Genomic DNA, 12,296 nt, shown 5'->3' on the forward strand with positions numbered 1-12,296 from the left:
CAATTACTTATTACATTTATCCTTCTCTATCTCTAGACCATTTTATCTTTATATTTTAAAGTACTAAATTGAAATATGTGTTGTGTTTATTCCTGAAGTCATTAAACGTCTAATTCAGTGTAGATTTGAAGTAAATGAAAGGGATAGTGGATTTTAGTTTTTTCATCCTTTGTTTTTTGAAGGTTTTACCATAGGGGCTAATCTTTTGAGATTCAAAGATTGAAGACTATAGAGGAAAACAATGTGCTTATATAGGGTGAGGCTTCATTATAGCTCTGTGCTATAAATATTCCTTAATTACATAGTACCAATAAATATCACCATTGTATATTATCCCTGCTTGATTTGTTTAGGTATTAGAAACATTTAATACTAGACTTGAGGGGACTTCCAGTTCATATAGGTTAGGCTTGGCTTATAGCGAGTGCAAGTCTCTGTATTTGTTCCACTTTTTGTAGTATTTTCCTCCTTGGTTTGATGCAGTGTCTAGTTCTAATAGTGATTTAAAGCATTTACTAGGCTGAGTAAACTAACAGATGGCTAGAGTGATCTATCTGGAAGTCAGCAGACCCCTGTTTAACTTACAGAAGTGTCTCTAGCTGTGGCATTCAGTTTATTTGTAAAAGAGGATGGAATGGTTAGGCTCCTTCTAGCTATAGTAGCTCCTTGGAAATCAAGGATTTATTTTCTTCATTTTTTCACTTGCCTAGCACAGCGTCTGTTTTACCTTAAACCCAGTTAAAACCTGTTGAATGGATGAAAAAGCAAAACAACTGAGGATAACTGTAAAAGCACTTTCCGTATTTTGAGACTCAAGAACTAGGTGCTTTCTAGTATGTTTTTCTTTATACAGTTTCTAGAGTGGGTTGACACCAGTGTTTAAACAAGCAGACCTTTAAGTAGATTTTACAATTTTAAACCAGAATATATTTTATTATGCTTTGAAAAATTATGCTGAAAGAAATATATATGTATATACAACACAGTATGGAGTTTTGGTTTATGCTGAACTAAAGTAAAAATTCTGTTGTGCTTTTGTTCATTTGTTTCTTTCTTTCTTTTTTTTTTTTTTTTTAATGGTAGGAGACGTAGATTTCAATCTGATCCAACAGTTGTAACTGATGCAATAAATTACTTATTAACCAGTTTTGAAAGCTCAGTAATCAGGTGTTATTTTTTTCTAGTCTATTCAGATGGGACAATCTTTCTTCTGTCTTTCAGATTTTACTTGTCTCATTCACATCTCTTTAGTTGTCTGCATGATTGGATGGCCAGGTCCATTTATAAAAAAATGAAGACTGTTGAGCCTTCAACAGCTCTGGCAGATTCATCTTATAGGGTCATTTTCCTTTTCCTTTATTTGTCTCCACCTGCATATGGAAGAGATTCTTTCTGTCCTGGCTTTTAAATTTGTTAACTAGTGGTAACTTCATCACTAGGTTATTGTTCCCTATACTCATATCAGTTTTTGGTCTAATCTTTCAATGGAGGATTTGTACACATACATTTATAAACGTTTATTTGCACAATGCAAGTAGATTTGTTCAGTCTTTTATAATTTCCTTGAATATATTTATTTTTATTTTATTTATTTTTTGAGACACAATCTTGCTCTGTTGCCCAGGCTGGAGTGCAGTAGTGCAATCTCAGCTCACTGCAGCCTCTAACTCCTGAGCTTGAGTGGTTCTTCTGCCTCAGCCTCCCAAGTAGCTGGGACTACAGGTGCCTGCCACCATGCACAGCTAGTTTTTGTATTTTTAGTAGAGATGGGGTTTCACTATGTTGGCCAGGCTGGTCTTGAACTCCTGACCTCAGGTGATCTGCGTGCTTCAGCCTCCCAAAGTGCTGGGATTACAGGCATGAGCCACTGCACCTTACCTGAATACATTTAATAACAGAAGCTCATATAACATATCCACATGGTAGGTTTTAAAAATAGAATTAATTTGGGAGGCCAAGGCGGGCGGATCACGAGGTCAGGAGATTGAGACCATCCTGGCCAACATGGAGAAACCCCGTCTCTACTAAAATACCAAAAATTAGCTGGGCGTGGTGTTGTGCACCTGTAGTCCCAGCTACTTGGGAGACTGAGGCAGGGGAATTGCTTGAACCCGGGAGGCGGAGGTTGGAGTGAGCTGAGATTAGCACCACTGCATTCCAGCCTGGCGACAGAGCAAGATTCCGTCTCAAAAAAAAAAAAAAAAGAAAGAAAAAGAATTTTTTTATTGCTAAGAGGAGATTATGGAGAAATTATTATTATTATTTTTGAGACCGAATCTTGCTCTGTTGCCCAGGCTGGTGTGCAGTGGCTCTATCTTGGCTCACTGTAACCTCTACCTCCTGGATTCAAGCAATTCTGCCTTAGCCTCCCAAGTAGCTGGGACTATAGGCGCGTGCCACCATGCCCAGCTAATTTTTGTATTTTTAATAGAGATGGGTTTCCCCATGTTGGCCAGGAGGGTCTCGATCTCTTGACTTCATGATCTGCCCGCCTCGGCCTCCCAAAGTGCTGTGATTACAGGTGTGAGCCACCGTACTTGGCCTGGAGAAATTATTATTATTATTGTTTTGAGACAGAGTCTCTGTCACCCAGGCTGAAGTGCAGTGGCGCGATCTTGGCTCACTGCAAGCTCCACCTCCCAGGTTCACGCCATTCTTCTCCCTCAACGTCCTGAGAAGCTGGGACTACAGGCGCCTGCCACCACGCCCTGCTATTTTTTTTTGTATTTTTAGTAGAGACGGGGTTTCACGGTGTTAGCCAGGATGGTCTCGATCTCCTGACCTCGTAATCCGCCCGCCTTGGCCTCCCAAGGTGCTGGGATTACAGGCGTAGGCCACCGCACCTGGCCGAGAAATTATTTTTAGTAATTGACTTTTTATTTTAATGATAGTTTATACTCATATAAACATATATAATTGTCTACATAGTGTGTCTTACTGATTGAGATGAAAGGCATGTCCAATGCCTTTTTAAATCTTAATTATGTGTCAAAGTGCAGTCTCTAGTTTTATTTACTTACTTCTTTATTTTTAATGTTTGTTTCCTTTCCAAATGTGGTCTCTAAGTGTTCAGCTATTTATACTCTATTTTTATCAGTTACAAGGGGTCTTAAGTCACTTTTCGTAGATATGTTTACATGTCTGCTATATTACCTGTTATTGCAGAAATGTGGTGGCTTGAAATAAAACATTTATTTTCTTACAGTTTTGGAGGAATGGAATCAGGTACATTAGATCTTCCTCAAGGTTATTGAGCTTAGTGTCAGAACTGCAATTCTAGCGGTTTTTAGTCCATTTGGGCTGCCATAACAGAATCCCACACACCGGGTGGCTTATAAACAACAGAATTGTTTCTTACAGTTTTGGAGGCTGAGAAGTCCAAGATCAAAGAACTGGCAGATGTGTCTGGTGACAGCTCTCTGGTTCATAGACAACTGCCTTCACTCTTTGTCCTCATACAGCAGAAGGGGCAAGGGAGCACTCTGAGGTCTCTTTTACAAGGCACTAATCCATTCATGAGGGCTCTGCCCTTATTACCTAACCATTTCTCATTGGCCCCTACCTCCAAATACCATCACATTGGGGATTAAGTTTCAACGTAGAAATTTTGGGTAGGGGGGACACAAACATTCAGTCTTTAGCGGTAGCCAAGGTATTTCTGACTTCAAAGTGATTGTTCTTAGCCATCATACTTTATTACTAACATAGTTGCTTTCGGAAGAAATTTAAACAATATATATGACCAAGTTCCCAGATACAAGGTTTAATATTTTATGAGCATTTTCATCAGTAAAATCTTGTACATAGCATCCTAGAGCTGAAACTTTCAGATCATTAACTACCTTGTGTTTCATTTGAAAAATAAGGGTAAAACTCTGGTAAGCTGAATTGATTTACCCAAAATTACAGGTCATATTAAGTCATAGAGCCAGGCCTGGATCACTGAGTTTCTCACTTCAGTCTTATAACACGTGATTCATAAAGTTAATTTTTGTTACTTCCTTGCTTTCTGTTCTGTAAGTTTGAATTTCCATATAATAAAGGAGATACTGAATTTTGTTTTATTACGTGTTTCTTTAAAATTGACAGAATATCAACTTGCAAGGCCTTCTGATGCAAACAGAAAGGAAATGTTGTTTGGAAGCCTTGCTAGACCTGGACATCCTATGGGAAAATTTTTTTGGGGTAAGATACTAAATACATCATCTTATTTCATATTTTCTTGTTAAGATTTAGAATAAGAAAAGTTGATAAGGAATTGAAAATTATAAAGCTAGAGCCCCTAGGTACCCTTTGCCTTTTAGGATAGCTAGTTAGCCTTTCAAACACGAAGTTGTTAAATATGCCAGTATTTGGTTCTCTAACTATGAATATAGCAAGAATAATACCTTACATTTTGTGAATGCTTTTGAAGTGCCAGATACTATGCTAGCACTACATGAATTATTTCATTTGATCATTATCACAATGTTCAGAGATAGGTACCATTATCATCTCCATTTAAAGATAAACAGGTTTAGGCCAGGCGTGGTGGTTCACACCTGTAATCCCAATGCTTTGGGAGGCTGAGGTGGGAGAATCACTTGAGCCCAGTTCAAAACCAGCCTTGGCAACATAGTGAGACCCCCATCTCTGTTTTAAATTTCAGTCAAGTTATGTAATTTGTTTAAATCCCACAGCTAGTAAGTGGTGGATGTGAGATTTGGACATCTGTTTATCTGATTATAAAGTCCGCGCTCTACCTCAGCCTGACATGTCCATTTGTCAACAGAGTTGGCAGTGGTTTCTGTAAGAGTTTTTTTAACTGTGACTTAATTTTGTTCATCTGGTAAACTGTTTAACTGGTGTCTGTTTTTCATAATGGCATTTTCTTAGTGGTAGGATTTAGTTACAGCCTCATATTAATCCTGTTGACTACAGAGTAAAATTTAGGACGAGATGATCTAAATGATTCTTTAAAGGGTGCTTTGTTTCCCTGTATATTTCTGTACAGTTATATACATTTTATAGGGCATTCTTGCTTCATGTGTTTTATTTTTAAGAATTAGCTGGGCACGGTGGCTCACACCTGTAATCCCAGCACTTTGGGAGGCCAAGGCGGGTGGATCATGAGGTCAGGAGTTCGAGACCAGCCTGGCCAAGATGGTGAAACCCCGTCTCTACTAAAAATACAAAAATTAGCCGGGTGTGGTGGTGCACGCCTGTAGTCCCAGCTACTTGGGAGGCTGAGGCAGGAGAATTGCTTGAACCCAGGAGGCAGAGGTTGCGGTGAGCTGAGATCATGCTATTGCACTCCAGCCTGGGCAACAAGAGCAAAATGCTGTCTTAAAAAAAAAAAAAAAAAAAAAAGAATTACACAACCTATTATTAAAATAATTAGAAAGAACCTAGATTGAATACTGCTGGACTAATTATTAAGCAAGGAAGCTTAGGGAGTTATTGTCTGTTTTTTTAAGGTTTTCCCAACCAGAGATTAATTCCTTGGATATTAAAATATACTTCAGAATTGTTTCTTATGCATTTTTGTCTCATTAATGTTAATACATTATTGCACACTGGTTCAATATTCTTGAGTCACTTGGGTTATTTCATTAATCATGTATGGTAGCTAAGTATGCATTGATGATGTAGAAGACTTAACAAAGTGAACTTAGTTATATCTATGATTTTTTTCATTCTTTTATAGGAAATGCTGAGACGCTCAAGCATGAGCCAAAAAAGAATAATATTGATACACATGCTAGATTGAGAGAATTCTGGATGCGTTACTACTCTGCTCATTACATGACTTTAGTGGTTCAATCCAAAGGTAACTATTTATTATGGCTCTTAGAGTTACCCTGAAGTAGTGCTTTCTTAGGATTTGTTTGCCTGTATCGGTGTTGCAGTGTACTATTGTACTATTAATTACTTTAGTGCTTGACCTTAATACAAGGTAAAGGAAATCAGAACTTGGAGATGTCACATAGCTAGTGGCAAAGCTCAGGGAAACACAAGATGATGAGATTCTCAAGCAAATCTCTTACAGAAATAGGTCTTATTTGTAAGATAAGATATGTAGGCTGGTCTATGAATGTATTAACATTCTAATAGGTCATGAATTGATCTTTTAAGCCACCTTCAGCTGCAATTGTGTCTGTAGTTTTACATTTACTCTATAGTAATTACAAACTCTTACAGTGCAAAGTGTTGGTTTGTTCATTCTTACATAAGGTCCTGTAAAAATGGCATGATTAATTGAGATTGATCATGGTGACAATGGCAGAAGTATCTTAAATATAAAATACTGGTGAATACCTCAGTGGCAGAAGTATCTTAAATGTAAAGACTGATGAATATCTCTATTTTCCTTCTTTGATCATTGTCTTCAGTAACTCACATTAACTTTTTCTCATTAAGGAAATCATGGAAGCTTTCTTTTGTTTTCTTTACATTTCAACCTACTTGTTTTTCAAAGTCAGTAAATTGCTAAATTATTCCATTTAACATACCTTATAGTTTGCACATTTCTGTTTGAAAGGCTAATCCTCTCACCCTAATGTGATTCCCCTTTTTATAAAGTTTGCTTTTTACATTGCCAAAATTAAGATCAAATCTGACTTGGTACTTACATGTAAAACATTTTTGCATTTATGATCAAAATGAGTTCACTAAAGTTGACTTGAAGGTAAAGTTACATGGTATGGTAGATTCTTTTGTTCAAATTGCTTCTAGGTTCCTTTTACATTTGCTAAATTAGGTAATTCCATATTTGGTATACAAGTTAATTCATGATTTTTGATTATTGTGTTTGCAAATAATTCCATGTGTTTTTCTTGAACTAGTTATTCCGTTTCTTTTGTATTTTCTTCCTCTGTGATGACAGATATAAGAGCTTATTAATGCTTATTTCAAAATTTTAAAACAAGTCCTAGAGTTTTTGTTGTTTAACAAGACAGGGTTTTGCTCTGTCATTCAGGCTATAGTGCAGTGACACAATCATAGCTCACTGTAGCCTCAAATGCCTGGGCTCAGGTGATCCTCCTGCCTCTGCCTCTGAGATAGCTGGGATTACTGGCCCCAGCCACTGTGCCTAGGCTAGAGTTTTGATGAAAACTATGTACAATGTAGATTTCATAGAATTTAGAGTTTAAGCATTAATTATACCATTTAAGAGTCAAACAGCTATATAAATAGTATAATATAGATTCAGAAGTCCATTAGTCTAAATCCCATGTTTTATATAATGGGGTTCTCTATTGAGAATTAGTGAAATTCATGTGCCTGGTAGAACTAACAAATACTCTTCAATGATGGTCACTCAGATAAAGCAAAAAGTTCCCTTTTTCATTTAGATCTTGTTTTTTTACTATAAATTTCAAAAGAATTTCTTATTAAATATAAGAAGTGAATCAAAGGAAAACATAAATCATATATACGTATGATTTATATATATATAAAGACTAAAAAGAAGACCTATGAGTTAAAACCTCAGCAAGTGTAAATTAATGTAAAACAAGTGGAATATAAAAGTACTGATGAGATGGCAGAAAGGAGAGGTTAATGTAATATGGGTTAGTATGGAGAAGCCTTCCAAGAGGATGTAAGTTTTGTAATGGGCGTAGGATGGTTGGCATAATCTTATCTCTTGGTTCTTCACACTAGCCTAATGCTAAAGATATATTTTTTTTGTTAAACTTGTATGCATTTTCTAACTTTACCAGGGAGAAATAAAGGAGTCTCATAGAATTCTCTGTGTCATAAGGTTTTCTTTTCTACTGTTATTTTTCCTATTAATCCATTCAGGAGTGGCAAGTAATGGCCAAATTAAAATAACCCTTTGTTTTTTAGCTAAAGATCTCTGAGAAATCTAATTGCATTTCTACCTTGAATAATGTCATTGTATTTTCCTGTGTCTTCCCTGTCCTCCCCTCTCAAGAAACACTGGATACTTTGGAAAAGTGGGTGACTGAAATCTTCTCTCAGATACCAAACAAGTAAGATATCTATTTTCATACATCATACACCTTCAGAGTTAAAGAGACCATTATCTTGTATGCTTTTTCATTTTTACACAGGTGATAGAATTAAGACCTAAACAAACTTAATGAATGTCAAAATCACACAGTATTTGAGTGGATAAACTAAGATGACAAGCCAAGTTTCCATAGTTCAAAATTTACAGGCTTGTAAATGTATATAGTAAGCAATAATTCTGAAAAATTTATGCCTCCTTTTACATTTATTTAGAGCTTTCCTGTGATACAAAAGAAAATACTATCTGAGAGGCAGAAGAATATGCACATTTACATCCCCCTCATTGGGACAAATTGTATTCTGAAAATTTGTTTTTTTTACGTCAGTTGTTTGGATATTGCACTGGTTTTCCCCATAAAAGAAATAATCTTTTAGATGATGACTGACTTTCCATACTGCCTGAAAAACTCCTATTTCATAGTGTCAAACCAGATGTTCTTTTATAAGAAATTGTATGTAGAGTTTCAGTTCAGGATGATATAAACATTTTTTCTCCAACTCAAATTCATCAAAATAGTACAAATATTTAAAAGATACATTACTGCTACAGTTTTGTTACAAAGTTTACAAAAAATTTAATTCTGAAGCAATGAAATCTTTCTTTCCATACCTAGTAGTTTGCATTTTAACAAAATTAATGAAAACAGGTATTTTTTCTTGCATCGGATGAGTAACCTGTGGATTTTCCCAGTTATTCTTCTAATACATAATTATTTGAAATTTATGAAAGAAACTAGCATAAAATGTTAGAATAATTTATAATGACAACTGATTGGTTATTATTGATTTGGCTTTATATGAATTGCCATTGATAATTAGCAGTGCTTTTTGGTATGTAAAGGTAATCAAAAGCATGAGAAATTTGTGGAGCTTTTTTTTTTTCTGATTAGAAGTCTTGAGTGTGAACTATGGAAATGTCAAATGTGAAACTTTAATAAAATCAGAGGTATATTTAATAGAGGAATTAATTAGGTTCTGTCAATCCCTGATGAGCATTAAAAAAAAAATCTCATATGTTATTCACTAATAACTTTGGTTCCTTAATTAGACAGGTTAAAAATTCTTCAAGGCATTTAATACTAATTTGCATCGACTGTGTTTTGGAAGAAATATTAAAGTTACAATATCTTCAACCAGAGTAGAAGCCCCTAGGAGGGACCAAGTCTTTTAAATACCACAGTGCCTGATATAGTGCTTTATACCTAATATTCACTTCATGTATAATTGTTGATTTTAGAAAAGTATTATCTCTAGTGTAAGTTTCTTTCTGAAATGGCTTTGTCTAGGAGGAGAACTGAAATTAAATGGGGCTGATAGGTCAGTAAATATTGGGGTGAGAGGGGGTCCTTTAAATTCATTCTTCTCTATCTCTTGAGTTGTGAAGACTTTTGAGTTATTGGGCTGATGCTAAGAACAGATTGTGTAACTGAAGATTTTGTGGCTGTGTTGCCATCTGTTTGTTCATGCCTGGAATGCTTTCCAAGGAGTATGTAGAATAGATTATAAATATCTCTCAGTTAGATATCCCTAAATATATTGCTTATAAAGGCTTTTGCAATTAAATTTGTATGTATTTGTTTTATTTTCAGTGGGTTACCCAGACCAAACTTTGGCCATTTAACGGATCCGTTTGACACACCAGCATTTAACAAACTTTATAGAGGTTTGTGAACCAAAAGTTTAAAACTGTTTGAAATAATTTTAGCACATTCTCCATAACCTAATTGAGGCTGCCAATTTTCATTGAAAATGAGAACACAACACAAAATACAGCTGGGTTGGAAAGGGAGTAGATGGGCAATGGAGATCTAATTAATAATAGATAGCAGACCATTGACTAGCTGCAGATTGTTTGATTCTGGTGCCCTGCTGCTACTTCAGTCTATTTCATGCTTTCTCCTTGCTTTACGTTTCTTCCCTTTTGTTCTCCGTTTTGTTAAATTTCATTCATGTTTCATTTTATTTATATTCTGCTCTTTTTTGCCTTTAAATGAATGAAAATAGAGGAGAGGGAAAACACTTTGGAAATCGTTTCCTTTTTGTGAAAGCAATATTTGCTAAATAAAAATATAAAATGTCAAGAAATGGGAGAAAAATCACCCTTAAATCTTACCATCAAGAGAAGTCATTTGTATCGGATTTCTTTTTTTTTGTTTTTTGGAGACAGAGTCTCGCTCTGTTGCCCAGGCTGGAGTGCAATGGCACGATCTCAGCTCACTGCTTTGCCTCTCAGGTTCAAGTGATTCTCCTGCCTCAGCCTCCCGAGTGGCAGCGATTACAGGCACTCACCACTATGCCCAGCTGATTTTTATATTTTTAGTAGAGACGGAGTTTCACCGTGTTGGCCAGGCTGGTCTCGAACTCCTGGCCTCAAGTGATCTGCCTGCCTTCACCTCCCACAGTGTTGGGATTACAGGTGTGAGCCACCACGTCTGGCTTCCAGATTTCTTTCTGATTTTCTAATAGGTATATTTTCTTAACAAAGTTGAGATTAAAATATATATATAATTCTGTCTCCTGCTTTGTTTCATTTAATAGTATACCTGTAATAACTACATAATGAGTTGTGTGATTACATTACAATTTACTTAACAATTTGCCTATAGTGAATATTGCAGAAACATTCTTAATTCACTATCTCTCTTTCTTTATTCTATCATGACAGATTTTTTTTTTCTCTTTTTACTAATTACTTTAGGTATTCCCTCCTTCTTCAGCCCGTTACCAGTCTCTTTCCTTTTCCTTTCCTCTAATCAGTGACTGTTTTGTTACACCCTTCAGCTGCTGGCTCCGTTCTGTTAATATTAAGCTAACTCTTTCCAGAGACAACTTATTTTTGATTGTATTCTTTCTGGTTTTAGTTTTCCTATTCATAGAATAATAGCATTGGGAAGAATCCTAGAGATACTTTAACCCAACTCACTCATTTTACTATGAGTAAACAGATTCAGAAAGATTTAAATGCAAGTGATTTTCTCAGGTCATATAAGCACATATAGCAAGATAGGGGTAGGACTGGATTTCAGCCATGGGTCTCCTGACTCCTAGTTTTGTATCCTTTCTTGCAAGAAGAGATCCATACACAGCAGCATTTCATATCCTCATAGTTCTTTTATCCCTGCTTTCTCTACCTCTGAAACCAAATAAAAAAGAAATTTACAAAAACTGCATTATTCGAATTGGAAAATTGGCAAGTTGAAAGAATAAGTGCGTTGTCCTTAACCTTCCCTTGTTTACTGGAAGATAAATATATTGAATTTTAAACATTTTTGTAATATAGTAAAAGTTATAGAGAAACACTTATATCTGTTCTTCTGGAAAATATTTTTGTTTAGTTGTTCCAATCAGAAAAATTCATGCTCTGACCATCACATGGGCACTTCCTCCTCAACAGCAACATTACAGGTAAGAGTTTAAGGGAAAATTTACTTCATTAGAACCGAGTGAGAATCATTTTTAAAGCATGCTAAATGGTTTAAGTTTGGGGGTTCTGAATTTATAAACAGCAATGCAGTAACCTGGAACTTGATTACTCCAGGAGCTTTCAAGCCTTGCTATGTATTTCACTATTTTTTGGATATAAAAACTAGAGCTTTCTCAGTTATAGTGGCCTTTCTTAAGTCTTTGATATTAAGTGTTTAGTGTGAATGCTAACTTTTGTAATTTGTTTTGATCTTGTCAAAAGTAAAGTTAAATAATTTGGGCCTGGCAGACTGGCCAACATGGCAAAACCCTGTCTCGACTAAAAATATCAAAAAACTAGCCAGGCATGGTAACACACACCTGTAATCCCAGCTACTCAGGTGGCTCAGGCATGAGAATTGTTTGAACCTGAGAGGTGGAGGTTGCTGTGAGTTGATATTGCGCCACAGCACTCCATCCTGGGCGACAAAGCAAGACTGTGTCTCAAAATAATAATAATTTGGACTGGTAATACGACTAGGTACATAAATCCCAAGGATTTACTCCTCTGAATTAGGGCAGGTTTATGCAAATTAGGAAAGGATTCTACTTGTCTATATAGTTATCTTATATGAGCAGTATAGCATGCGCCAGAGAGTTATTTAAGATAAGCATCAGTCAGTGCCTACAAATGCTTTTCTAATTAGAAATACATGCTAATCAACTGGTAAAAATTTAACGTTTTTGGGAGGCGGATGGGGCTCAAGCAGTCCACCCACCTTGGCCTCCCCAAAGTGCTGAGATTACAGACATGAGCCACTGTGCCCAGCCAAATTCATATTTTAAACAAGGTTGTATGGGCTTTAAGGATTGCTTAA

The 12,296-nt window shown here is 35.9% G+C and overlaps 1 protein-coding gene across 3 annotated transcripts in view; it reads left to right on the plus strand.

Annotated features, from left to right (window-relative positions):
- The window catches only part of LOC105495043 (nardilysin convertase), a 98,325-nt gene that overhangs the window by 59,684 nt on the left and 26,345 nt on the right, over positions 1–12,296 (plus strand). For all 3 annotated transcript variants that reach the window (XM_011764174.3, XM_011764175.3, XM_011764176.3), the window contains 5 exons: positions 4,090–4,185; positions 5,687–5,809; positions 7,919–7,976; positions 9,606–9,679; positions 11,352–11,421. In XM_011764174.3, the coding sequence (XP_011762476.1) occupies positions 4,090–4,185; positions 5,687–5,809; positions 7,919–7,976; positions 9,606–9,679; positions 11,352–11,421 (421 nt within the window). The remainder of the gene's footprint in view (positions 1–4,089; positions 4,186–5,686; positions 5,810–7,918; positions 7,977–9,605; positions 9,680–11,351; positions 11,422–12,296) is intronic.

Source organism: Macaca nemestrina, chromosome 1, assembly GCF_043159975.1.
Source record: "Macaca nemestrina isolate mMacNem1 chromosome 1, mMacNem.hap1, whole genome shotgun sequence".
In the NCBI taxonomy this organism is placed as follows: domain Eukaryota; kingdom Metazoa; phylum Chordata; class Mammalia; order Primates; family Cercopithecidae; genus Macaca; species Macaca nemestrina.